Raw genomic sequence first — 26,616 nt, forward strand, 5'->3', positions numbered from 1 at the left:
CCAGGAGAAGCTCTGGCGCTCCAACCCGTTTCTAGGAGTTCCCTGAGTCGGGGACCCCTCCCCAGGGCCCTGCACTGCTGGAGCTCTGTCCTCCTTTGGGAGCAGTGACATCAGGCTCCATGCTGGAGCGTCACGCATTCATTCTGAGTCGGTCGGCATTTATTTAGCACCTACTGGATACCATGTGCCTTTCCAGGGATGAGATCCAGGGGCGAGCTGTATCGTGGTACTTATTATGGTCTAGAACATGTGTCTGGGGGGCTGGAAATAAGATCCCCCTCCAGACTGAGAGCTCCCCAGAGTCACTTCTGTATACGCATGCACACACACACACACACACACACGCACACACACGCACACACACGACCACATGCTCGGGACCCTGGGAGAATTGCTCTATATGCAAATCACGACCATACATGCATCAGACTGATTCATTACCATAAATCAGAGCCGCAGGACCCGCAGGCCTACTCCTGTCACGGGAAGGGCGAGGAGGGAGGAGCCAGCCCTGAGCGGGGCTGATGGGAGGCCTTGGGGAATAATAAAGACGGAGGCCGCCATCTTGGCCTGGGTCCCAAAGTGTTTGGGATCTGTCCGAGAGGCTCCCCTGGGGACGTGGCCTCCTACTCCCGTCAGGCCAGGTCGGCCCTACAGACCCTGCAGTGAGGACTCAACTTTCTCTCCCTGTCCACGTAGCCCAAGGCCCCTATGTGCCTTACTCACACAGCAGGGCTGGGGATGGGGGAAGGGGCAGGGGGCACGGGGCAGGGGGCACGGAGCACAGGCAGAGACGCCCAGGATCCAACCCAGCGGAGGCAGCTCCGGAGAACAGGGGACGATCTGGAGGTGTCCCCCCGCGCCCCTCACGTAACAACATAGACGCGTGGCCGACAATGAGGTTACAGCTCCCTGGCCATTTCCTGCATGCCTCCCGGGGGTTCACCGACCCACCCGACCCCTCTGGGGCGAGTGCTATGCTTCTCCCCATTTCACACTCGAGAAAACTGAGGTCTGGAGGGCTCCAGATCTTTCCTAGGACCCCCCCCCCCCACTGGGAAGGGGCAAAGAGGGGAGACACAGACCAGACAGGAGGTCCCAGAGGCCACCCTCCTACTCCCTCACCCTGACTCAGTCCGGTGGGCTCCGCCTCCCCCTTGGTGGCTGGCTTTGCAGGGAACTGCCTAGCTGTCCCAGTGTGTCTGGATGGCCCCCTACCCCCCATCCCCAGCCTCCACGGCCCCCTTCTTTCTTCTCTGGCGCTTTCTCTCCTCTCTGCCCTCAGCCCCTCACCCTCTCAGGGTGGGCGGGCGGGGAGGCGGCAGGCTAGGGTGGCCAAAGCCCAGAGCGCAGCTCCCCAGACTCCCACTGGGAGCTGATTCCCAGGGGTGGAGCGCCTTCCTCGAGGAGGTCCTCTTTCCGGGACTGGAAGGGATGGTTTGGGAGGGGCTCAGCGTCGGTCCTCAAAGGGGCCCCACAGCGCTCAAAGAGAGCAGGCCTCCCAGGGCAGGGACAGCAGGACCACACAAAAGCTTCCACAACAGCCTGACCCGGCCTGCCTCCCGCCTGCCTCCTGTCCTCACCCCACTTCCCATTAGAATGCAGCGCGGCCGGCAGCCCTCTCAAAGGCGCATTCAGCTCCCTCACAGCCCTCTCTCACACAGGCCTGACTCAACAATTAGGGATACGGAGCCTTCCTCGCCAGCGTACTGGCAGCCCAGGGCGCCCAGCTGGGAGATTCAATGGCCTCTGGTCCCCCTGAACACTGCAGCCGGGGGTGAGGGAGAAGCCCCCTCCGGGAGGAAGCTGGATTCCCGAGGGCCGCTCAAGGCGGCAAGCTGGAGGCCTCCCCTGCTTCCAGAAGGCAGAGGCTGTGCGAGGGGCAGGAGAGCCCCCCCTGGAGAGCTGGCCTCGTGCAGGCTTCCCTGTGCGTCCCCAAAGGAGAGGCGGCCGGCCAGGCAGCTGAGCGTGTGGCTTGGACCAGCCGCCGTTCCCTTGGACTGGGTACCTGCTCAGCTGCTGGTGACCCCAGGATCCTCTGCGGCACAACCTGGGCCCTCCTGTCCTGCCCTTCCCTGCATCTTGCGGGGGGGCCCCAGCCCTTGGGCTGTAGGCTCATGCCTGGCTAGTCCTCCCTTGCACCCAAAGCGGACACCACGCAGTGGGCAGAGGGAAGAAGAGAGGAGACCCCCAGCCTGTCTCCCTCCAGGACAAACTCTGCCCGAAGCTGCTGGGAGCCCGGCGGCACCAGGGTGGGCCCCGTGGAGGCAGACTGCCCCAGCCTAGAGTGACCGGCCAGCCCCAAGTCCCAGGGCAAGGTGTGACTTCAGGGAGAGGGCTTCAGGGAGCGTCCTCGTTCATTCTTTACGCCCAGGTAACTAAGGCGGCACAGATGCAGGCCATGGGCTGACTTTGTGGCCCCTGAATCAGGCAGGGGTTCCCCGAAATCCCCTGGTAAATCCTGCCTGCTCCCCCCGACTCACACACTCACACACACACTCACACACATGCAGCTTGGGCCTCCCTGGTATCCATTCACACGCGAACATCGTGTCCTGGTGTCTGTGTCCTTAGACACCCAGCGCGGCCGAGAGCCACAGAACCAGAGTCCGCTGAATCCAAGACCCGTGTGTGGCTCCACCTGAGCGCCAGGTCGCTCAACAACCAAACATACCTACATAGGGAGCATCCCCCGCCCTGCGTGTGCGTGTTTTAAAAACATTCTGGGGTCTCACAGCCAGAAACATGAATACCATTGTGTTTCAGGCCGTGTGTGCGAGTCCGAGGCAAGGGGACGGAAGACAAGCTAAACACCACGTTCCACGTTCCCAGTGCCCGGGGAAGGCGGCCCAGGAGGGTGCTTCGGGAGCCCGAGGCTTCGCCAGCCTGGGGATGAGACCCCGCCCGTCCCCATCAGACCGGGTGAGTTCTTCATGCGCACAGAGTCACCTGGTCATCCAAGCCTGGCGTCACAAGCCGGGGCTGAGAATGGGCCAATGGGGTGGGAAAGGGATCAGGGATCAGGCTTCTCATCTTGGCCTTGTCCCTAAATACCCCATGATCTTGGGTAAGCCTCTTCCTTTCTCTGGGCCTCTGTCCCCGTAGGAAGGGCAAGGGGACTGGTGAGGCTGATCCAAGCCCTCTCGGTTCTGAGAGTCTAGGTTAGGAACAGAGACTGGAAGCTGGCCCTGCCCTGGGGACTCTGGACAGGACACCTCAACATGCCTCCAGACAAACGGTCCTGGTCGGACCACCCCCCACCCCCACCCCCACCCTCGACTCACCACAGCGGCTGCGCTGTCGGCAGCGAGAGATGTCCAGCTGAGGAACAGGCCCAGCGCCGCACAGCACAGTGTCCTGGGAGAGAGGCACAGCCAGTGGGATCTAGGCGCAGGCTGGCAGGTGGGAACCCCGTGAGGGCCGTCACCCCACCACCTTCTAGTGACCTTCCTCTGAGCCACCAGCCTGTCCCCCCCACGGCCCCCGAGACTCTAGCGGTCCCTAATTATCTGCTGCTGACTGCAGGCTGAGAGGTACGGAGCCCAGTGCCTGGAGCATCGGTCCCTTGGCCGAAAAGCCACAGCTGTGAGAGCACAGGCTATGAGGAAGGCTTGATCAGAAACCCTGGAGGCTCTCACGCTTGGGTCCCATTCCTTCAGCGGCTCAGCAGCCAGGCCCAGCGACATGTAGGACACATGGAGGCAAAGCCCGGTCCTTGCCAGGTGTCCAGATGCTGCATCAGCGGCTGCCGTCTCCCTCCGATGCTGGCCGAGGAGGGCTTGGAGGGCGGCTTCCGGCCACAGCCCCCACCACACGCTCAGAGCTTGGCCAGGCCCCCAGCTCTCTCTCACGGTGACACTGTCACCCCCTGGCTGTCCAGCCCACATGCAGGGATACTCACGAGACCAGAAGACACCTGGAGCGCCTGGCCAGTCCCAGGCAGGCGACGAGGCAGATGACCAGGTCCAGGATGAAGAGCAGGAGGTAGGAGAGCCATCTGGGTGAATGGGGAGAGACGGTCAGGGGTGGGGGGTACGTCACCGCACCAGTACCCAGCAGGGCCCAGCGGGGGATGCCTGAACAGCAGGCCCCAGGCCAGCTTGACTCTTCACTGTGACGTGCTGTCCCAAGCCAGCAACCGAGCGGGAGACGAGGCTGCACACCCTGCCCCGGACGGGAAGGACCAGGACGCATGGCAGACGGGCTCTTCGGGGACTCCCAGCGCTGCACCAACTGTGCCTGAACGAAGGGGTCACGCTCCCCACCCAGGCCGAGCATCTAAACCAGCACTGCCGGCCAGAACTTCCTGCAGTGACGGGCACGTTCTGATCTCTGCGCTGCCCAGTGCACCTGGCCCTGCCCACGCATGGCTCGGGGGAGTGGAGACGTGGCCCGGGCAATGGAAGAGACGTGTGTCTCATCCGAGCTGCTTCTAATTCATTTACAAGCCAGTGCCACGTGTGCTAGTGGCCACACGCTGGGCGGAATGGGCCTACGAGGTCTCTGCAGCCTCCCACGGGTACCGCTCCGGACCCTCCTGCTGCTTTCAGAACACTCACCGGCATCAGATCAGGCCTGACATTTATATCCATGGATCTAAGAAAGCCCCAAAGATGTCCATGTCCATGGTGAAGGCTCAGCCTGGCCTCCCTCAGGCCTCCTGTCTCGCCCTCCCAGCTGCCTGGGACCCACTGCTTAGGACACACAGGCTCGTCTCAGCAACATCTGTGCCAGGTACGGGGTGCCCAGACGCGGGGTTGGGCTCATTCCCAGACCACCAGGGAGCTCAGGTAGGGCGAGGGAGCCCCAGGGAAATCCCTCACTCCTTGACTCCTTGGGCCTGACTGCCCGCCCCCCGCCCCCCGCCCCCCACCCCCAAGCTGCGCTGACGGGGAAACACTGTCACACACCAGCGGGCAGACCCTGACAAGCTGCCTCTCCCTCCCTTGGGCCTCAGTTTCCAAATCTTTACTGCTGGAGCCTTCTCAGGGCTGGGTGGAAAGCTGAATGTTCACTAAGTTCAAAGGTTAATAAGGCATGCCACCAGGGGATCTCAAAGTCCCCGCTTTCCTGCTTCTCCAAAGCACCGGCTGAGGAATCCACAGGGCTTAAAGTCCAAAGGCATTGATGTGGTCCCAAGCAAAGCCCCGAGAGTTCCTTTCTCTTCTACACGGGATCCCCAGAGAGGGCCTTACCAGTGAGCACCAGGCTCACCTAGCAGCCACCGCCTAGCAGCCTGTGGTTGCACAGGAGGCAGCGGGGACAGACAGAAGGGATGGCTCCAAGCCCCTGGAGACGGAAGCCTTTGGATCATTATGATTTCTCTTACTGCAAGAGCCAGTTAAATTCAGGGACCCCTCCTCTCCAGCAATGCTTCACTAACAGGATCAGGAGGGTGAGAAGGAGTTTGGGAGGGTGGGTGGGAACAGCGCCAGCTATACAAAAGGACGAGGGTCCCAGAGGGAGGGAGCATGCGGAGGCCCCCTGGCAGCCAAGCAAGGTTCTTCCCGTCTTTGTGAGTGGAAGCTGAGTGCCAAGAAAGGGCGCTAACCGAGACCCCCCTTCCACCAAGGAGCCAGTTTTCCTAGAATGGGAGTCAGGGCAGGAAGGGGCCTCAGAAACTACGACCCCATTTCGCAGATTGGAAAACAGACAGAGGCCCGTGGGAGGAGAGCCCAGCCCAGGAATTCTGGACTTTCCCCCTCCTCTGTGAGTCTTCCTGCAGGAGACATGGCCAACCACCAGGGACCTCTCAAAATTCCGGTTTCATGTTTCAAACCTAAAGGTTTCTTCCTGCCTTTCTCCCTGCTGGGCACACCAGCAGGAAATCAGGTTAGGATTGCCTCTCACTCACTCTCCACGATCATGTTTCCGTGTTTTCTCCACATCCACACCCCGTGCTGTAAGGAGTTCCTGAAAACAGCTCTGCGAGGCGGATGTGTTTTCCCAGAGGAGCCCAGAGATGACCTGGGATGTGTTTCTAAGGAACAGGAGCTGCACGGGCCCTGATTCCCGGGGCTCTCACAGATCCGGCCTCCGCAGGCGCCTTGGTCACACCCCTTTTGAACCTCTCAGAGAAGCTTGGCTTTTTTGAGTGCCTCCAATACTTAGCTGGGTCTTGTATAAAAGTGCCAAAAAAAAAAAATTACGAGCTTAGCTGGATGGCTCTGCTCTAGAGTCTTCTGGAAAGCAAAGCTGGGGAGTCTGTTCGGACGAGCCCCTCAGGCTGGTGAGCTCGAGGAATGAGGCCCCTCTCTGTCCTGGGACAACAGGGGAGAGAAGGAGCCGGCCAACAGCGGAGGGAGGAAGGCACAGAACACCATTGGTTGTCAGGGGCCACTGGTGCTAATGTCCTCAGACTGGGCCTTTTCTGCCCCAGCCTGACCAAGGGAGCTGGGACGGGGGTCAGAGGGCACCCCTTGGTCACCCACACTGAAAACAGCTGATGCGCTCTGTCACCACCCTGCCGCCCATTTTTAATGGAATCACCTTAAAAATAAGTCCCTTTTGATATGTAAACTGACTTATTCCAACTCTTACAGTGTCTCATGCCCACGGGGGGCCCTTAAAAATACACAGTCCCACTCCAGGGCCGCTCATGGAGAAAAGCAGGGCCAACGTGGGCACCCACTTTCCACCTGTCCCTGAGCCCCGAGACTAAGCTTTCACACGCTCAGAGGAAGAATGGCCTTCAGGTCACAGGACTCATCAGATGCCACTTTTTTAGGTCACGAGTCACAGCCCATCCTCGGAATCAGGAGTTTCTGTGGCTGGGGAGAAAGGCCATTTTGAACGTGAGCAAAAAAAAAAGAAAAAAGGGGAAAAGTCTGGTGGGAAACCGGGTCCGTGATAGCTGAGGCGTGCAGGGGCTGGGTGGGGTGTGGGACCGAGGAGTGGGGAGCGCCCGCCTGAGCTGGGGACTGACTTCACGCGCTTCCCTTGCCAAGGTCCGGCTTGATCCTACCCAGGGGGAAAGGGAGAGAGCTCTGGACAAGTTGGGGTCCCACTAGAAGCATTTCCTCTGTGTCCTTCTTAGTCAGCCCGGGGTGGGGTTTCCTCATAAAGGAGAAATGAATCCAGAAAACCAGAGTAAATTGTGCAACAGGACGGGTAAAGGCTCTGACCTTTGCTAAATGGCCTGAAGGGGAACCAATGCATTTGGGGAAGGGGCAGGTCTGAAGAGCTGATACTTCAGGACTCATCTACCCCTTCCTCGCCAGGGCCCCCCTCCCTCCGTGCAAGGCGTTGGGCCCTGGCGGCAGAGAGATGTGCACTTGGGGGGTATAAGTCTCCCTTTGGCCAGGAGTCCCCGAAAGCGCAGACGGCCGCCTCCTTCCTTGGCTTTCCCCAGAGCGACCTTCAGTAGATGTCACCCACGGAAGGAGGCAGCCGGTCGCTGGTCAGCGGGCCTGTGTCCAGCGCCCTCACCTGGGATGGGGTCTGGGAACTGGGAGGGCAGGAGAAACGTACACGGACTCCCAAAGCTTACGGACGTATGAGTTTGTACTTCTGAGTACGGTGAAGGTGGCGCGGTGCCCCTCTGCCTCCCACCCCTCGGGCTTCTCTGTGTACAAGAAGCTGGGTTTGCTAAGAAGTTGCCATCAAGGGAGGCTCCGTGCAGACCCCCTGCACCCGTGCTCGAGCCTGCAGATGTAGGGAAACCTGCCCCACAAACCCCGTAAACCACTGGCATCTTACCCGGTACGAGCCACGAAGGATGTTGCTTCCAGGGGTCCCTGGAGGCCATCTTCAGCCTCTCACACGGGATCTTGGCACACCGCCCCCCGTCTGCCCCTTTCTGGGTCTCTGGGACCGGCTTGCCCAAGGAGGCGGTTCTGGACGCCCACCGCTCAGCACACACACTCCTCTGGTCCCAGGATTGGCTCACTAAGGCCCTGCCTGGGCCCCAAGACTCAGGCTGGGATGAAGGAAGCCGCCCTTGGGCTCTCACCTGTAGTACTCCACGTAGCCAGTCTGGTCGGCCAGCTCAGTCAGCTCTGTGGTGACCTCCCTCCACACGGGCAGCCCCGAGAGCTGGACCAGGATGTTGGCCGCCATCTGCTGCACAAACTTCAGTGTCTGGATATAATCGCCCCGGGCGGCAAAGATCTCACTAAGCCGGGCCAGGTGCTGCTCGAGGTCCACCTTCATCTTCTGGGTGGTTCCGGACACCTGCGGAGGGGCCAGGGTTGTGAATCTGGCCTCCAGGGGGAGGAGGCGTGCAAGCCACAGGAGGACAGAGAGGCCCTCCCGTACCCCAGCCCTCACATGCCTGCACCAGGGTTGGGGGGCAGGCCTGATCTGGTCTAAACCAGGACCGGGGCTCCTAGATGGGGAAACAGACAGGAGAATCTGTTTTACTTCCTTGAAGAGGATTCCCTTAAAACTCGAAACACCTTGGATTGGAAATTCTTTTTCAGATCAAGGGATAGAATGCTGAATGGAAAAGTTCCTCTGTTGCTACCTGACCTTCTGTTTCCACAGTGGGATTTCTAAACACCTCCCAAGAGAAAGGCTCTGTTGTGGGCCCAGCAACAGCTCCTGGCCTCCGGAGCCTGCGTGAAGCCAGAACAATGACACTTTGAAATGACGCAGACGGACGGATCCTGCCTTGGAAGAGCCTGGACATGTGGCAGGAGGAGGTCGGCCCCTGCTCTGGGGACTCGGACCCCGCCTCCGCCCCCACCCCACCCTGTCCTGCCAGGTGGATGGACAGGCTCCCTCCTTTGGCTGGGCTGCAAGGGCCGGGAGCTGGGAGCTCCAGAAGGAAGGAAGCGACTTTCTTTCCAAAGGTACAGAGGGAAGGACAAAGGTGGTGACTGGCTTTGGCTTTCCAACCAGGAGCCCAAGGACAGCCTGGTCCTGGAGAGGTGCTTCCAAACAATCCAGATGCAGGGTCCCTGCCGGACCCAGGGACACAGCCTGGGAACCCCCAGCTCGCCCTTCCAATCCAAGCCTGCTCTGAGCCTCTGTGTCGGCCGCAAGCAGAAGAAAGGCTCTGTTGCCGAAACTGTCACATTGAACCAACAGGTACCACCGGCTGGAATGCTACGTGTGCACTAATCCTCCCCTGGGGCTGGAAGGAAGGTAAAATGTCACCGAGGGGCGTCATCCCACAGGCAGCCCTGAGAGGCCTCGGGAGATGACACTCCTGGTGACCAACTCCGCTGCTGGTGCGTTAGGGAGACTCGAGGCAACTCTGTGGCCTTTCACATCTGTGCTCCTCTGCGGGTGCCCGGTTCCAGACAAGAGAATGGCCCTCTTTGTTCCGTTTGGCTTTGTTTTTTCAATGTCAGCAGCCTGTTCCATTTCCAGGCTTGCTCTCCGTTCTTACACGCTGGGTAAGGCCTAAGAGATACTCCAGGTTGGGCTGTTTCTAGCTTCATGCGGAAGAAAAAAGTCCTAACAACAATCACCCCAATCAACCCTCCTTTCCGTTCAATGAGATCAACATACAAGTGCTTTAGAACCATTGATCCGAAAGGCACCGTCACTAAGTGCTGAGATCGGGGTCTTTTTATGTTCCTGTATTATATATGAGGAACTTTGGAGCAAAGGGCTGCTAACGATGTTTTTCTACAAGACGACTTCGCCTTCCCTAGCTCATGATTTTAACTTCTTCATTTCTTCAATCTCTCCTTGAAAAAAAACCAAAGCCAGTAACCATCTGCCTGGCCCTCTTTTTCGCTCCTGATGTCCTCTCAAAGGAAACAAAGGAACAAACAAACAAAAATTAAAACCACAACGCCGACCTATGGATGGCCCCCTGTTCCCCACTCCACCGCTGGTCCTCAGAGGATTCGCCGGAGCCCCCAAGAGACAGGGTGGCCCCAGAGATGCGGCAGAGACTCCCCCAGGGAAGAGCTCTGTGCTCAAGAGGGACAGCTCAGCGACTCAGGCTAGTGGGGGAGTAGGGCAAGCAAGCAGGTGCGGGAGCCCTCGGCCCCCCAGGATGGAGGAGTCGTCCTCCAGGTGCGGCCCCTGGACCGGCAGGAGGGTGACCAGGAGCAAATTCCCAGCCCTGTCCCAGACTTCCAGAACCAGAAACTTCGGGGAGGGCCCAGCGACCTGTGTTAATCAAGCATTCCGGGGAATTGGGATACATGCTCAAGTCTGAAAATCTCCAGGTGGGGAGGAAGCTTCTCTATTTTCTGAGGTTTTCTAGAAGGGCAGCCATACTAGGGGACAGAGGTGTGGATCCTCTGCCAGTGTGGGGAGGGACCCCATCTCAGATCCTGAAGGGAACGGTGAAGACCAGAACAGCCGGGTTCAGGTTCTTGGTCCAGAACACACTAGCTTCCAGTCCTGCAACATGAATGCTACCTCACCATGCCCTATTCCTCACCCACGTCTGCCCACACGCTTGCTGCTGGCTCTCCTATGAGAGCCCAGAGGAGCCACACTGGCCACTGGAACGTGTGGCTCAGAGCTGAGTCAGCCAAGCTCCTGGGGACCTTTAAGCTAAGACCCTGAGCAGTTAGAGGTATGCCTGGTCCCCTGTGTGAGTCACTCGCCAGAGCTCAGGCCCCGCCCACTGAAGGAGGGGAGGTGGATGGAGGGCACTGGGCCAGAGAAAGGACCCACCTGGCACTCCCCAATGACCCTTTCTGACCCCCCCCCAAATCAAAGCATGCAGCTGATGCAGAAGCCTGCCAGGCATCCCCGAGCCTTGAACAGCGGCAGGGCCCTCAGGGTGCAAGGGTGCAGGTGTGGGGCTTCTGGTCCAGGAGGGGGAGCTCTGAAGGGTCCCCCTCACTCTGACCTGTCCTTCCAGTCCTGCCCTCCCCCTGCCCGACTAACCCAAGCCTCCTGTCTTCTTCAGGGTGATTAGAGGAACACACATAATGACAGTCATTATAATAAGGACACGCATTGTCATAGTGACCCCCACTTGGGGGGACTTTGTAGATTACCAGGCACTTTCACTCACATTATCTCATTGAACACCACTTCTCTGGTGTTTGGCCTTCACCCCTCAGATCTGGGGAGCCCTCCAAAGGCTGCTGCCTCCCTTGCAGCCCTCGGGACCCAGAGTGTCAGGTGCCCTCCCTGAGGCCCAAACCAACTTCACAGGTCCCACCCAGCAGGGGCCCAGAGCTCCATCTCTCCACTGGGAGAAAATACCTTGCTCACCCCGGAGAGGCAGGCCATGGCCCTCACCGGGATGGAGGCAGCTCCCAGCTGGCTCGACCGTCTCAAAACCCCGGGGATCCTGCGACTTTCAGACATGGTGCAGAGACCATGAAGGGCTTGATAGCCAGGGACACACAGACCTCTTCCCTTTGGTAACACGGAGTTTGGAGACGTGGGTCTTGCCTTAGAATGTCCAGACCTGGCCTGGAGCCCTCACTCAGCCCTCGGGGTGGACAGGCCATCCTGGGGATTCATTCTAGCTATTTCCCTGTCCATTCTCATCTCACAGGATAGGACACAAACAACTCAAACTTTCCCGTGAGGATGGCTCTGGGGTTCTCTCTCCTTAGTCCTTAGGAGAGACAAGGGCCATTCCTTACAGTGGGCATGAGTCAAGCAGTGCAGGTCATGGCTCAGGGGCCACCCCAGGCAGGGGACTCCCCTTTCGGGTCTGGGTTTCTCCTCTTAGTGGGTCTGGTGCTGGTGGGTGGAGGGAGAGCAGGAGGTAGAGCCCAGAGGCCAGAGCCCCTTCCCTTTCAGGGCAGAGGTAGGGCAGAGGGGACCCTGAAGGTGAGGTCCCCCCATGCCTCCAGGGCTGGTCGGGCCATACTCAGCCTCGAGGCTGCCCTCAGCTCCCTATCCCAGCTGTCCCTGCCTTGCCCCACAGAGCTGCCTCCGCCCAGTGTCTGGACGACTCAGTCTCCCAGCAATGGGTACCAGCAGGCACGTGCTGCAGGACAGGAGGGCCCCGGTCTGGCCTGTGACCGATCACTACCCAGGAGGGCTCTCCCTGAGGCCAGAGCCCCATCGGCAGCCTTCCTGGGTCCAGAGGAGCAGCTGGACTGTCTCTTTAAGGTGTGCCCCCCACCCCCACCCCAGGGCTGCTGATGGATTAAGGCCTTAGAAGAGCTTAGGGAGAAAGAGGGGGCAATAGGGGGAATCCTCTTCCAGAATCCTCTTCTAGCAAGTACCAGGGCAATGTCCAAATGCTCTGGCTGGGGCTGGATTTTGTGCTTGCGGCTGCCCAATGACATAAACTGGCCATGTGCTGAGGTCACTGCCCCCTCCCGGCTGCGGCAGGGGACCTGGTCCAGAGGGGATGGAGAACAGAGTGGATGTCCAAGGACCGGCTTCCCTGAAAACCACCTTTTGCCTTTTCCTCTGGAGCCCAGCTCCTGCGGGCATGGGGTCTACCTGGAAACCAGCCCAAAACGCCTGCCCCTTATGATGAAGGGGACAAGCACCTGGGGTCTAAGAGGCCAAGGTCGGTGTTTGAGAAAACCCCAACCCCCACCTTGGTCTCTCACTCAGGCCAGATGCCCAGCAGAGTGGCTCCTGCCCTAAAAGGCCAACACCCCCTCTGGCCAGCCGGCACAGTCCGCCACCCTGAGCCCCCAGCCGGAAGCCAGAGCCCCCACGACACCTGGATGCACCACCCCTTGGGCTGTTTCCCTTGGATTTGAAAAGACTCACACCTTGACCTTGTCTGGACCCCATGATACTCCACATGTAGCAGCTGAAGCAAACAGAGCACAGCGGGAGGGTGATTTCCCACATTTGGTCTGTCCTTGGACAAACGGGGGAAGGCTCGGCCTTCCCGAAGTCCACAGGGCTGGACTCCATGGCTGCCTCCGGGACCCCCCAGGACCCAGTCGGCCTTTCTCCTTTGGTCCTCACCCCTGTCCTCACCACCCCTCCCCGCCTGAAGAGCAGAAATTGCCTGTTTACTCCCAGCAGGACCAATGGTAGCCCCAAGGGGAGTCCCACCCCCCACACCCCACCCCCGGGGGGCCAAGCTGGCTGGGATGTGACTGGGGCCCTTGTTCTGAGCACACTGACCTCACGGGCTGCACCCGGCCCGGCGCCGCCCGTGCGCCTTACCAGTTCATCTATCCCGGAGAAGGTGTGGTTCGCGTTGTCCAAGGAGTAGATCAGCTGGTACACCCCGTCGTTGGTCTCGCTGTTTCCATAGAAACCAACGCCCACCGCGGCACTACAGGCAAGACCCCAAGGTTAGAAGTGACAGCAGAAGAGAAAGTTGTTGTTTTTTAAATACGTATTTTTTAGAGCAGATGTTATTTCATCCTATTATTTTGTTTTATTTTAATTTCAGTAGGCTCCATGCCCAGTGTGGAGCCCCAGGCAGGCCTTGAACTTACAGTCCCAAGATCAAGACCTGAGCTGAGATGAAGAATTGGATGCTTAACTCACAGAGAGACCCAGGGGCCCCTAGAGCAGTCTCAGATTCACAGCACAGCTGAGTAGGGGTCTAGGGATCTCCCACACAGCCCCTGCCGCCCTAAGAGCCACCTCCGTTCCCACCACTCCTCACCACCTTTTTTTTTTTTTTAAAGATTTTATTTTATTTTATTTGACAGAGAGAGATCACAGGTAGGCAGAGAGGCTGGCAGAGAGAGAGAGAGGGAAGCAGGCTCCCTGCTGAGCAGAGAGCCCGATGTAGGACTCGATCCCAGGACCCTGAGATCATGACCTGAGCCGAAGGCAGCGGCTTAACCCACTGAGCCACCCAGGCGCCCCTCCTCACCACCTTTGTACACGCATACGCCGACACCGACACGTCACTATCCCCCCGAGTCCATGGTTCCCACTAAGGACCACCCTTGCTCTGGTTCGTTCCGTGGGTCTGGGCCAGTGTATGGCACCCATCAACCATTCGAGTATCCTACAGAGTAGCTTCCCTGCCCTAAAAACCCGTGCTCCACCTACCCACCCCTCCCTCCCCGCAACCCTCGATCCTTCTACAGTTTCCATAGTTCTGCCTTTTCTAGAATGTCCTATGGCTGCAGTCCTAGCATGGAGCCTCTTCAGACTGGCGTCTTCCATTGAATGATACGCATTCAAGGTCCCTGCATGTCTTTCCATGGCTAAGGAGCTCCTTTCTCTTCAGCGCTGAAAGTTACTGCGCTCTGTGGACGGACCACAGTGTACGTACCCATTTGTCTGTTGAGGGCATCTTGGTTGCTTCCAAGTTTCAGTGATTATGGATAAAGCTGCTATAAACATCCGTGGAAAGTGGGGTTTTGCCTAAGGAGCTCTTTCCTAGGGGTGTGGGAGGTGACCCAGGGGGAGGGGTGAAGGTTCACGGCCATCTTGTCCCTGGCCTGGCTGACTACCTCTATGGCACATTTCCTGTGGGCCGGGAATACTACTACTGTCTTTAAACCCAGCAGCTCCAAAGGTAGCGAAGACCGCTGGTCAGGCCTTTGGGATTCTGTTGTGGTAGGCCTGGGACGTGCACCTTCAACAGCTCCCCTGGGGACTGTCATGGGGGAGGCTCAGGGACCACCGAGGTCTCTCCTAAAACCTCCAGAAGCTGGGGGTCTCCCCTATTCTCTACCCTTCCCCTCTGCTTCCTCACAGCACCCACAAGATGGCTGGCCAGCTGATAGAAAGTTCCTTCCTCCATGGAGCTGAAGCCCATCTCCTGTCTCTTGACTGTCCTTGGGAGCAGCCCGAAATAAGCCTCCAATTCTGTAGGATGCCCCTTAGACATCAGAATGTGGCTCCCCATTCCCCTTCCCTCCCGCTCTCCAAGTGAGATGCGTGTCCTCCATCCAGACCCCGGTCTCCGTCATCACGGTCCACCAGGTTCAAACGCTCCTCCAACTGGTCACTGTCACTCCGGGCGAGGCCTCCACAGCCAGGTGTCTATCCAGCTCGGAGGACTGGGCGGCTAAGCCCCGGCACCCCCTCTCCGGCCCGCTGACCCCGTGGTCTACAACACCCCTGGGTTTCCTCGCCGGAACTGCCGCCAAGCCCAGCCTCTCCTCCTTCCTGTAGCACGGCACTAATTTTTGTTTTAAGCAAAAGCAGAACTTTTAAAATCTATCCCTGTGAAACTGCATCGAGTTGGTATCCGTCCAACATTCCAGCCTGGACAAATCATCTCGAATCTCGCCTACATCATCCGCTGTATTTCATCCGACGTGCGCCACCGGGGACGGGGGAGGGGGTGGGGGGGGCGCACATCTGGAGGTTCACTAAGCCGCCTGCTGACTCTTCATCCAGAACACTAACTTCGGGGGCGGGGGGTGGGGAGACGAATGCACACGTGCACACACTTACATTGTCTTCTTTTTCTGTTCACGAGGAGGAGTCTAGGATGCAACCTAGAGATTTTAGAGAAATCTCCTCCCAGGATGGGCTCGGCCCCAAGCACAGCATTTCTCAGGAAGGGGTCCGTGGACCACGGGACAGAGTCACCCCAAGTGCCTGTTGTCAAGTGTAGATAAGGGGCACTGCCCCCCGCGCCCATGGCAGCCGTGTGCTCCGAGCCTGTGCACAGAGGCTCCTCTGTTGTGTGTAACGCAGACGTGTGCACATGCGCTGGCGACAGTCTGGTGTCCTGCGAGTCTTCTGTGCATTCAACCAGAACGCAAGTGCAACTCGTTCTGACTCCACTGAACCGCACCCCTGTCCGGTCGGTGTCTCTCCCCAGCACCCACCGGACCACACGTCCAGCCGAGATGCTCGAACGTGAGATGCGCTGGAGTTCTAGGAGCTTCTAGTTGGTGACTTTATTATTTTGAAAAAAATTTTGTTATGCTTGAAAAATGCCTCTTGTTGACTCCTTGTGTTTATAACTATCTCTATAACCTCCTCTAGTTCTGTGTCCTGATCTAGTGTTTTCTGAGGATTCAGCGTCAACACAAAGCCTTTCCATCCCTTGCCTTGTTTTTGAGCCTGGAGGTAGTCTCATTTTCTACCTTCCCCTAGTCTGGGTTTATTGGAGCTGGCCCAGGAGGGCACCTGGTCTTTCGAGATCGGAAGTCGCCCTGGCTGTTTAATGAGGACCTCGCAGCTCCCTCCAGGGGTCATCGGTCCTGCCTGGGCCACACAGACCATTCTGTTTGAGGGAAAAGACAGAATACCTTTCCCAGGGATAAAATTCTGTCTCTCACACAGAGGGGCACGAGGAGCTCTCCTCCTATACCATTGACTGTCTGGGGAACCTGCTCTTGGGACTTTCTTCTATGGAATGAATCTCCCCTCTTCTCCAGGATCCTTACTGTCAGGGCCCAACAAGTCCTCCCGATCCCCACACCCCCCCAATCTCCCCTGGTCTCCCTCTACTTCCGCCTTTTCTACTCCCTTTCCCTGACTCTCCCCCCAGCTCATTCTGAACTGAGCACAACTCCAGCGAAGATGACTGGTGCCTACTCCACTTACGGCTGATCCCCAAGACCCCACGTAGTAGCCCCACCCCAGCCCCCTCACCTGCTCTCTCTGCTCTAGCCACACTAGCTTCTTTCAGTTCCTTAAAACGTCCTCTGCTCCCTCCTGCCACAGGGCCTTTGCACACACTCCTCTTTCTTCTGCCTGAAGTATCTCCTCCTACCCTGCCCCCACCTTTGCCTGGTCATCCTATGGATCTTGGAGCCTTTGACCCAGGAATGCCCGACTCAAGTACACCATTGCCTTTATGCTGGTTCTTTTCCTCCAAACGTACTCCTTAGTTTGAAATTACTCAAATCAAATGTGTGATTCTCCGCCTCTCCCAATACACCACGAACCACAGAAGGCAGAATTAGTGCCTGGGCTTCCCGCGGACTCGCGCTTGCCTGGTGCAAACAGCCTGCAGAATTTTGGAGAATGAATCATGCCACATGTGTTCCTTCTGTTCTGAGTTTTCCTCAAATGGCCGGTAATTATTACTTACTGGAACTGGCCCTCCAAAGTCATTCTTACTGTTCCAAAGTATTCTTCTGTCATTTACAGTGTTTTTGAAAAAAAAAAATCTGAGTTCACACGGAGAGGGCTTGCCGTGTCGAAGGCACTCCTGGCTGCTTTGCTGTCTCCCGTCTCTCCCTGCCCACCCCCCGTGGGAGGCTTTTATTCCATTTACTTCTGGAAGCTCCTCTCTGCTGGAGTCAGACTTGTCTTTGAACTCCTGACTAGAACTCCTTCCTTTCTGTTTATGATTTAGGACCCGGCGGCCTGTCCACCCCCCGCCCCCCAGCCAGCCCTAGCGCTCAGCGCTTTGGCACAACCGCGATGCTGCTTCCGACTCCTTCCTATCTTGGCTTAGGTGACCCTTATGCAGCAGGCAGGACCAGGACGGGAGCACGCGCTAATGGAGAAGAAACCACAGGAGCAAAGTGAGGCTAACAGCCCAGGCGTCTTCACTCCCAGCACCGCTGCGCCCCGCCTGCCCCCCCCCGCCCCCACCGTCCTGCTGCCCAGACAGAGGGCCAAGTCCCGCTGTGGGATTTTGGATGCAACAGACACTTAGCAAGGAGGTCTCTACCCCTCGAGAGGGACCACCCCCAGGAGCATCTCACGGCAGGACCTGAGGCTTTTGGAAAAACCTCTGTGGACAGGAGAACAAGAACAACACAACTTCCTGAAAACAGAGCCAGCAAGCGTGCGGATCCTGTCTGGGCAACATGGGCTCTCACGTGGGGTTAGGAACCCTCATGCGCTGTCCAGAGCAAAGAAGGCCCACAGGATGGCACTAAGAACTACTGATCTCTTGAGACGAATGGACTTGATGGAGACTGTAGTCGAATTTTCTCTGGCCTCACAGAGCAGCCGGGAAGGTCCCAGGAAGCAAATGGCCGACATCCCCCTCTGTCCAGGAAGGCTGTCCTGGTCTCCGAGGCTTGCCCCCTGCCAGGCTGACCAGCAGTGCACCAGGGCAGAGGCACACTGGGAGACCCCTGTCGCCACCCCACCCATCTGACTCCTGCTACTGGGCGGGGAAAGGGACCGCTTTCACCCTGGGAAAGCCTCTGCCATCACAGTACCCAGTGCTTGGGCAGGAGAATGTGGCCAGACAGCAGAGGAGCCCCTATGGTTGGAGGCTGGAGGGCTGGAGGCAGAGAGGAAGGGGTGTCAAAGACCAGGCTGACCACCAGGAAGACCCTGGCGGTCAGGCCCATTGTATTCCCGATTTCCCCCAATTGTGGGCACCAGAGAACCTCCCCCCCACAAGTCACACACCAAGCCCAGTGTATAGGGACACTCACCAGCAGATGAGCCCGGCCACCACCGCCGTCCAGGTGACACAGCAGGAGTCCCGCCGCTTGGTCTGCACGGCCTCGTCCTGCCTGCAGCAGCACACGCAGACCACGTAAGTCGCGAGGATGACGAGGTTGAGGCCCAGGCAGATGGCGGCCACCAGCCCCAGGAACAGCAGTGACTGAAGAGGAGAGGCCCGGGGTCAGAACTCGGTCCCACGGTGGGGTTCGAGAAGCACCCTGTGCTGGGGCCCCGAGCTCCCCCTGGGGCTGTGGGTAGCCTCCATCCCCTCCTCTGCCCTTCCTGCCTCCTCCACCTCTCGAACACACCATGCCTGGCGCTCAGGCTGGGCAGGGGCGCCGGGGCAGAAGGCGCCTCCATGCGGACAGGGTGGGCGGGCAGAGGCCAGGAGAAGAGTGGATGCGGTCTGGGCTGCTGAGGCAGAGGTGAGGGAGAAGGAGCAGCTCAAGGCTGGGCCCCGGCTGGTGGTTTAGGATCCGGACCAGGCCCTGACTGATGAGTTCCTCTGAGCCGTTCAAGAGACCGGGCAGGAACCGCCAGCCGGCAGCTGTGGGGGGTGAGCTGCGTGGCTGCGGGACAGACAAGGGGAGGGACGTCTATGAGGGTCTTGGGGCCGCGGCCTCCTGGAGGACACCAGGTCTGGGCAGGATGTTTTGGAAGCTGAGAGGAACCTGAGACAGGGCCAGGAAGGGAAGCCTGGCGCACCCGCTTCCTCCGAGCCTTGTTCTAGATGCTGGGGTCCCTCCAGAGCAACAAGAAGGCAGCTCTGGGCTGGAAGGCTGGGTGGGGGGTGGGGCAGAGTCAGAACATGTACCATGGGGTCCCTTTCACTGAAGCCGGAGAGGGAGCGCTGTCCCCCACAGGCCAGGAGAAGCAGCCAAGCCCCCGATTCTGGAGAGGGCAAGAGGGGCTGCCTCAGGCCAGCAGAGCACCTCGGGGCCCTGCGAGGCGAGCTGCTGTCTGTCAAGAGGCCCGGAGGCACCCCCTTCCTTGCCCTCTAGTCTCCTGATGCAGCCAGATGGACACCAGATGGCACCAGGGTTGGTGGCCGCCAGCCAGGGCTGGACCTGGCCGTCAGTCAGCCTCACCCTGCTCCCCACGTGCCCGCCTGTGATTCCAGCTCCACAGCCCCTGGTACTCTAGTCTGGGCTTCTGGGGTGGGAGCCTGTTTTGGGGAACCCGGTGCTGGTGGTAGTGAGGCAGAGTTGTCAGATGCTAGGACTTCCTGTGCCAGACCACGCATGCACAGAGGAGACAGTGATGAAAAGAGAGGCTGGGGTCTGCAGTCCTCAGGCCAGGGTCATTTTCAGGGGGTGGGGGGGTGCGGGGCGGAGCCTCACCGGGGTGAGGCACCTGCTGGGTCCCCCCTGTCCTGTCCCAAGTCTGTGAGGGCTCGGGTTGGTTTTTGGAGCCCTGATTCAACCTACTCCTCCTGTCACCCGAACCTGTAGGCTTCTGAGCCTCACCCACAAATGGCCCAAGTGGCAGGGACAGCCCGGAAGAAGGCAGGAGAGGTGGCTCATTTGGGAGCCAGGATGGTGGAGGTGTGTGGCGTGGCTTCGCCTTCCTCCATCAGCAGCGTGGCCGCCCCCAGTGGACCTGAACACATGAGCCCAGCGGAAGTGTCCCTGATGTCCTCACGGCGTGGCGGGGCCGGGGTTCTCGGCCTGGAGCACTGGGCTTGTCCCGTGACCGGGGCAGGAGGCCGCCCGCCCTGTTGAGAAGGTGGAAAGGAGTCGCCACCTTCCTGCCCCCACGCCCCCTCACCGGAGTGCCCTGGAGCCCCAGACCAAGGTGAAGACCAAGGAAGACAAAGAGACGGGTGACAGGCGCTCGCTACGCAAAGTGAAATGAAGTTCACCGACCCGGCATGGTGCGCCATCTCTCAGAATGCAGAACCTTTAGAAATGCAGGGTCTCAAGCCTTGTTCCGGGCCCAGAAGGATGTCTAGAGATGATCCCAGGAGGTCGGTGTCCCGCAAGTCTGGGGGGCGCTGAGGAGCGTCCACATTCTTTCTCAAACCTTTTCTATAAGCTTAAGCTTTTCTCCAAAGACTCGCTTAGCAGAGCCCCACTCTCCAGGGCCTCCTCTGACTGAGGAGGGGATAGACATGCCAGGCTGTGTCCTGGCCACCCTTGTGCAGGCCCCCGAGACCCCTCTGCTAAAACCCAGAGTCCCCCTAACTAATAGGCCAATCACTACGCAATGCCCCTACCCCACAAGCCAGCAAGGCCACGCCTGGTCTTTTACTTTACAGAAAAGAGGCCGGTGTCCCCCCCAGGATATGCCCGTGAATGTCCCCAGCAGCTCAATACCCTGGTAACAGCCCCAGAGCAGAGAGGACACAAGTGTCCACTGACAAGAGAACAGACACATACAATGCACTGTCGTCAGAAGCAGGAATACCAGGCAGCCACGGGAAGAAAGCCACGGCCACAGACGGTGGCGCGGGTGATCTCACAGACGGGAGGGTGAGGGAGACAAGCCAAACGGCAGTCAGAGGAGCCCACCTACGGTGAGTGACAGGTGCACACAGGAAACACCTCTGCGAAGGGACAGACCGTGAGGGGCTCCTGGGGGGTCGGGAATACTCCGTCAGGATGGTTTCTTATGCACGTACTCAGGCAGACACTTAAAACTGCACTTTCTGGGGTGCCTGGGTAGCTCCGTCGGTTAAGCGTCTGCCTTCGGCTCAGGTCATGATCTTGGAGTCTTGGGATCAAGTCCCACGTCATGCTCCCTGCTCAGTGAGGAGTCTGCTTCTCCCTCTCCCTCTGCCTGTCCCCTGTGCTCTCTCTGTCTCAAATAAATAAAATCTTTAAAAAAAAAATTTAAAAATAAAAGAAATAAAAGAGCGTGCACTTTTCTACAAGTTGCTCCTAATGAAAAAAAAAAAAAAAAGGCAACAAAACCCCAGACGGACCTTTTGTATACGCTGGAGAGTGGTTTGTGTCCAGAACTCCTCCCAGCTACCCTGGACGTCCAGCTGGTCTGGACAGTCCCAGTCTTTCCCCAAACAGGAAAATCTAGGACTATGCCATGTGTCCACACCCGGCGAGGAAGCACCGCCAAGAAGGCTGGTGCTGTCAGTCCCCCCAGAGCTCGGCCAGCTGCCCCCCTCCGTCTGTGTGGCGGCTCCCCTACTTTGTGCTCTCAGAGACCCCTCGGCCCCCTGCCAGCCCAGCCCCGAGGGCGCAGCCTCCGCACCTGCACAGCGGGCCTCAAGCAGGTGCAAGTCCCGCCCGGGAGAGGCCGGGCCTGGGAAGCCCAACAGGGGTTTTTGGTTAGCAGTTCACCTCTGGATCTCTCCCCAGCACCGGTGCTGGGTGACAAGGGGGGCAGGTTTGGGGGGCAGGGAAGGAAAGGAGGAAGTTGGGGCGCGGAGAAGAGGAGGAAGGAGTTAGGAGGGCGGAGGGAACAGTAGCCCAAATAGCAGAACCCCCCCAACCCCCTTCCACCACCGTGGTGGCACCTGCCAACCTCTAATAGGCAATTATTTTCCTGCCCCTAATTAACACTGCAGGTCCCCGTGTGCATGGCTGGTGGGGGTGGGGGAGAGCAAACCTCTCTTCCCAAGGGAGCTGGGAGCTCTGTCCACAGGTCCCCTGCTCTGACAGAGCCGAGAAAGCAGCTGACCACCTCAGGGCCCGGCAGCCACCCCTCCCCGCCCTGCCCGACACCGAGCCACCACCGTGCCCACAGCCCACAACAAGGCCTGGGCTCCAGCCTCCGTCCTCAGCCAAGTGACTTCAATTAGTTCTGGTTTTCCACTTTGTAATGGGAAACCCAGAGCAAGAAACCAGGACCCAGGCTGGAATGGGTATGCATGCTGGGAACGCTGACCAGGACCCAGGCTGGGACGGATATGCACGCTGGGAACGCTCACCACGAGGGGGTTCTGCACTAGGCGCGGGAGGGGGTCTGCAGTGGGAGACCCCACCCCCACCCAAGGGGTCAGGAGACAGCTACAGAGTGGGCTGGCCTGGGGCGAGAGCCCAGGGAGGGGAGCTGGAAGCACTTGGGAGGAAAGGGTTAAGCACCCCCAGTGACCCCCCAGCAGGGGAGGGGGGCCCAGCGTGATTGTCCGATGACCATGACTCAGTGTGGAGGCTAGATGAATGAGGCTTCCTCATCCAACTTGGGCTCCTCGGCTGGGCTCCCAGCCTGGCCTTTCCTCCTGAGACCTGCCCCCAAGGAAGGGGGGTGGGGGGGAGCCCCATGGTTCTGGGGCTAGCCCCATCCTGTCCCCTCCCCTGGCCTGAAGACACACTCGGGACTCTGGGGAGCCTAGGAGCTGAGCCACCCAGTTACCACATGAAAATACACGTCTAAATGTAACAAGTTAAAAATGTCTTCTCTATCTCGCCATGCGTGTCCCCAAAGAATGGCTGGTCTACAGAAGCCGGAAAGGAGCTGGGGAACAGGAAACCCTGTGTGGCTCCGGCACTTCGGCAGAGGCAGCTGCTAACATCTGCATGGTGTTTTGGAGTTTATGTACATTCGTTCCTCAGCGCCTGGTCTTTCCGCCGTGGCGGGGAGCAGGGTGGTGCGGGCAGCTGGAGGTGGGAACTCCAGTGGCTTGTTCGGGGAGAGCCATGGCTGGGTGCAGGGCCAGAGGTCCTCGCTGTGGACACCTGACCAGCCTGGGGCCAGTCACAAGCGTTAGACCCCCTAACTTACTGGGTCCTTTCCTACTCTCCTTGATGGGGGTGGTTCTCTCCATTTCTGTGCCTCCCCCATCCAAGGAGAGAGACTCACACTGGGTGGTCCGGGCTGCTTCCCCTCTGTACACACAAGCTAGAGCTGGGGGTATAGGGTCAAGTCCACTGGTGGGGGTGGGGGTGGGATCAAACATTGGCGGGCTTCCACTGCTCCCCAAGAGTGAAGACAGTGAGTGGGAACCCCTGCTTCTGCAGGAACTTTCTGGGAGCTGAATTCGCTCAGGATATTCTGGGTCACCAGGCAAGCTACTCGTCTGTCATATCCACTCTTGTAGGACCCCCTTTTTCTTCCAGATCCCTGCACAGCTGGTCCCTCCTGAGTTTTCCTCAGGGACTGCACCTGCCCCTTTCCATTCCCACTGAGTCTTTGGTGAGCGCGCACACACACATCCCCACAAGCCGGTGTTGTTCATTTGGACACTTGGGGCATGGGTTAGTTCTTCTCTGATCAGTGTCTGTAGAAGGAAATCTCTTCCCTCTGCATCACCCGATACAAAGTACTGTCGCTGGACACATTACTGAACCCCAAGGGCAGCCCATTTAATTGTTTGTATCACAGGTCCTACCACGAGCTCTGGGACCCTCTAGGTACTAAGCCCTAGTACTTGCAGATGATTGAAGTGGGACTCAGAGAAGTATGGACACGTGCCATGACACACAGTAAGTGATAAAACGGGGATTCCAACCCAAGACAGCCCGAGAGCAGAGCCCCAGCCCCACCTACTCAGCTGCCAGAGCCTTGGGCAGCCTTGGTTATCACGTGACCCCCACGTCTGGCACAACATTTGGCCTCCATCATGTTTGCTAAGTACTCAGATGCCTGACAGCAGAAGGTGCCCCATCCACGATGTTAACTGGCCTGCCAACTGGGAGGAAGGGAGCTTCCAAAAGGGACCCATGGTCAGACAACAGGAGGACTTAACCAAGCAGGAGCCCCCTTAACTAACACCCAGAGCCATGGTCCGGCTGCCCAGGAACATGGACCCAAAGGAAGGGCATGCCTTCTGGAGTCATCTGGTGCCCAGCACAGTGAGCCAGAGGCTACCCCCTGAGAGGAGAGAGGCAGGGACTGTGAGCAGGGGCCCCTCTGGCTCAGCTGCCACCTCTCCAGGGCACTGAGTGGGTGGGGGAGGTGCAGTTCCCCCCACTCCCGCTCCACCACAGCTGCTGGCAGGACAGGTGCTGTCTCTGGGGCCACCGGGGTCGGGGAGTGCCCTACCACCACCCCTCGGGCATCTGGAGGTTTTCTTGACCCAGCCAGTTTAGATTTCCTCCCGTGGAGAGAAGAAAATTATGGTTGGAGACCTTCCCTGCCCCCCAGTACAGGATCTGGGGGCAGGGTTGGGGACACATCAACAGACAGGGGCACGCACACACATGCGTGTGCACACACACACACCAACAACACAGCTGTCTCAGAAATCATATCCGCCTCTTTTCATGCATTCATTGGGAGAGGAAGATTCCCTGGAGCTATCCCCAGGCGGCCGCATTCTCAGGGAACGCTGACTTCCAGGGGCAGAGCGCTGGGAGCGGGAGGGGCAGACCCAGAGGAGGAGAGAGCCAGGCTAACCCACCCCACTGCCTCTCAGACTGCAGGAAGGGGTCCCCGATTCTCTCCTCTTTCCGGAAGGGCAGGCACCTAGTGCCTGGGGCCTGAGGTTGACAGGGACACTAGGGGCTATTATTAGACTCCCCAGCCCAGTGCACTGCATGCCCTGCCCAGTCAGGATCCCGGGCCCTGCAGAAGGGCTGGTCGGGGAAGGCTAACAGCTGACTCCCGGCTCAGCCTCCCCCTCAGCCTCCCGGGACTCAGCAGAGGCCCGGCTCTGCCCCAACCTGCCCCACACGGGCAGATCATGTCGGAGAACCTGACACTCTGCAGGCAGAGGCCACCAGGGGTCAAAGTCCCAACATGGACGGGTAGCTCTCAACAAACAGGTCCCGTTCTGGGCTTTTCAGCCTGAATCTTTGACCCAACGGTGGACTGACTCAGGGGCTGGAGCAGGCTTGGCTAGACCTCAGAAGGCTGGGAGAATCTTAAGCTCCGCAGGGCTGGGAGGTCGGGGGAGCCCCTCCCCAGTGGGAGGGAAGGGGCAGAGGGAAGGGAGGGAAGGGGCAGAGGGAAGGGCCCAAGGAGCAAGGGAACCAGGGCCGAAGTGCAAGTATGAGGGGAGTGGCCGGCCAAGAAGCCAAGACCCCAGCAATCCAGGGCCTTGTTCTGTGTTGTACGTACTGAGCAGGAGGGTGAAGCTGGGGTAGGATCGGGCTGACCGGGGACACGTCCCTTCCCCCAGATCTCCACATGTGGCTGCGGGCTCTGGGCGCACCAGAGGTTGGTCACCCCCGCCCCCCACGCAGCCGCCTCCCCCAGCCCTGCAGCCGTCCAGGAGAGGCCCAGGCAAAGGGGCTGCCAGCGGCTCCCACCCTGCGGGCAGGGGCTGGGGAGGAGGGGGGCTGCACAGTCGAACTCAGGAGAGACCAGTCAGTTTCTGCTCAAACTTCTCCCAGGCCGCGGGCACCCGGAAAGAGAGCGCCCGTCCTGGAACCGCAGACGGAAGAAAAGCCCGAGGCACCCCCTGGCATCCCCGCAGCTCGCTCGAAGGAGTTACGCGGGTACCGGCACAAAAGCCCCCCTCCCCCGGCGCTCGGCCCCCACGCCCCGCACGCAGCCCCCGCGCCCTTCCTCCTCCCCATTCCCCATCGCTGGCAGAACTCCCATCTCTGCAGCTTTCCCGGCCCACGAGGTTCCCAGACGGGAGCGCCGTGGCCAAGAGCCCCGGAGGAGAAAGGGAGAGGGGTGACGAGACTACGGGGCAGGGTGGGAGGCGGGCCGGGAGGGGGTGGGGACGGGGTGGTGCGGGAACTTGGGGCGCCGGCCGTGGCCCGGGTCTAGCGACGCGCACTCACCTCCCGGTAACTCTCATCGCGGGGGTTGAAGGTGCTGTCCACCGGCTGCAGGCGCAGGCCCAGGTGCGGGACGCTGTGCAGCCACGCAACCCACCAGGGCGCGACGTACTCCACGCGCGCAGCCGGCATGGCTCGGCCCGAGTGCTCCCGCCTGCTGCTGCCGCCGCCGCCACTCGGCCCGGGACGCGCGCCCCGCCCATCCCCGCCCCGCCCCGCCCCGGCTCAGGCCCCGCCCCCCCCCGGGCCAGACCCCAGTCCTGGGCACGCCCTCGGGCTGCTGCGGCTGGTGCTCGGGAACCAGCAGGCTTTTCCTGCTCGGCATTCTGTCTTGGCCCCGCGAGCGAAAGAGATGCAAGAAGTGAAAACTTCCCCCAACGCCCCTGTTTCTTCTTAGCGGTCTCTAAGTCCCCGGGCTTCTCGTGACTAATTATCAAATCAGGATATAGATTGTCAATGCGTGCTGCGAGCAGGGCAGTCCTGGCGAGGCGAGGTGGTCCTTCCTAGAGCATCCAGGGCGGGTAGTGAGTTCACAGTTTGGGGGCGGCAGGGAGCGACAGTCTGCCCCTGGGTCACTAGTTCTAAATTCACTCTCGTTTATCGAGCATCCGACTGTGTAAACCACGTGTACTCAGAGCAGTGAGTGGTTCTGTCCTGTGAGCGCCCAGCCTATCTGCCCAAACAACTAACAGATGCGGCTTTGGAAGCCCTGGGGACTGAGAAAAGTAGCTTGATTGTGCCTGGTAGGCGGCACCGGGCAGGCCTCCCGGAGGGACCGTGGAGCTGACCAGAGGGGAGGGGAGGAGAGCCCTGGGAGCGCCCGGAAAGGCTGGACATCTCGGGGAGACACAGG

General features: G+C 59.4%; 1 protein-coding gene across 1 annotated transcript in view; it reads right to left on the minus strand.

Moving 5' to 3' along the window:
• The window catches only part of TTYH2 (tweety family member 2), a 37,837-nt gene extending 11,875 nt beyond the window's left edge, over nucleotides 1–25,962 (minus strand). The window contains exons 1-6 of the mRNA XM_059378451.1: nucleotides 25,767–25,962; nucleotides 18,123–18,295; nucleotides 13,015–13,126; nucleotides 7,952–8,172; nucleotides 3,902–3,997; nucleotides 3,285–3,357 (exon numbers count right to left, since the gene is read on the minus strand). Of these exons, the coding sequence (XP_059234434.1) occupies nucleotides 3,285–3,357; nucleotides 3,902–3,997; nucleotides 7,952–8,172; nucleotides 13,015–13,126; nucleotides 18,123–18,295; nucleotides 25,767–25,895 (804 nt within the window). The 5' untranslated portion in view covers nucleotides 25,896–25,962. The remainder of the gene's footprint in view (nucleotides 1–3,284; nucleotides 3,358–3,901; nucleotides 3,998–7,951; nucleotides 8,173–13,014; nucleotides 13,127–18,122; nucleotides 18,296–25,766) is intronic.
• Nucleotides 25,963–26,616: the final 654 nt, after the last annotated feature.

The sequence above is a fragment of the Mustela nigripes genome, chromosome 16 (assembly GCF_022355385.1).
Source record: "Mustela nigripes isolate SB6536 chromosome 16, MUSNIG.SB6536, whole genome shotgun sequence".
Lineage (NCBI taxonomy): Eukaryota > Metazoa > Chordata > Mammalia > Carnivora > Mustelidae > Mustela > Mustela nigripes.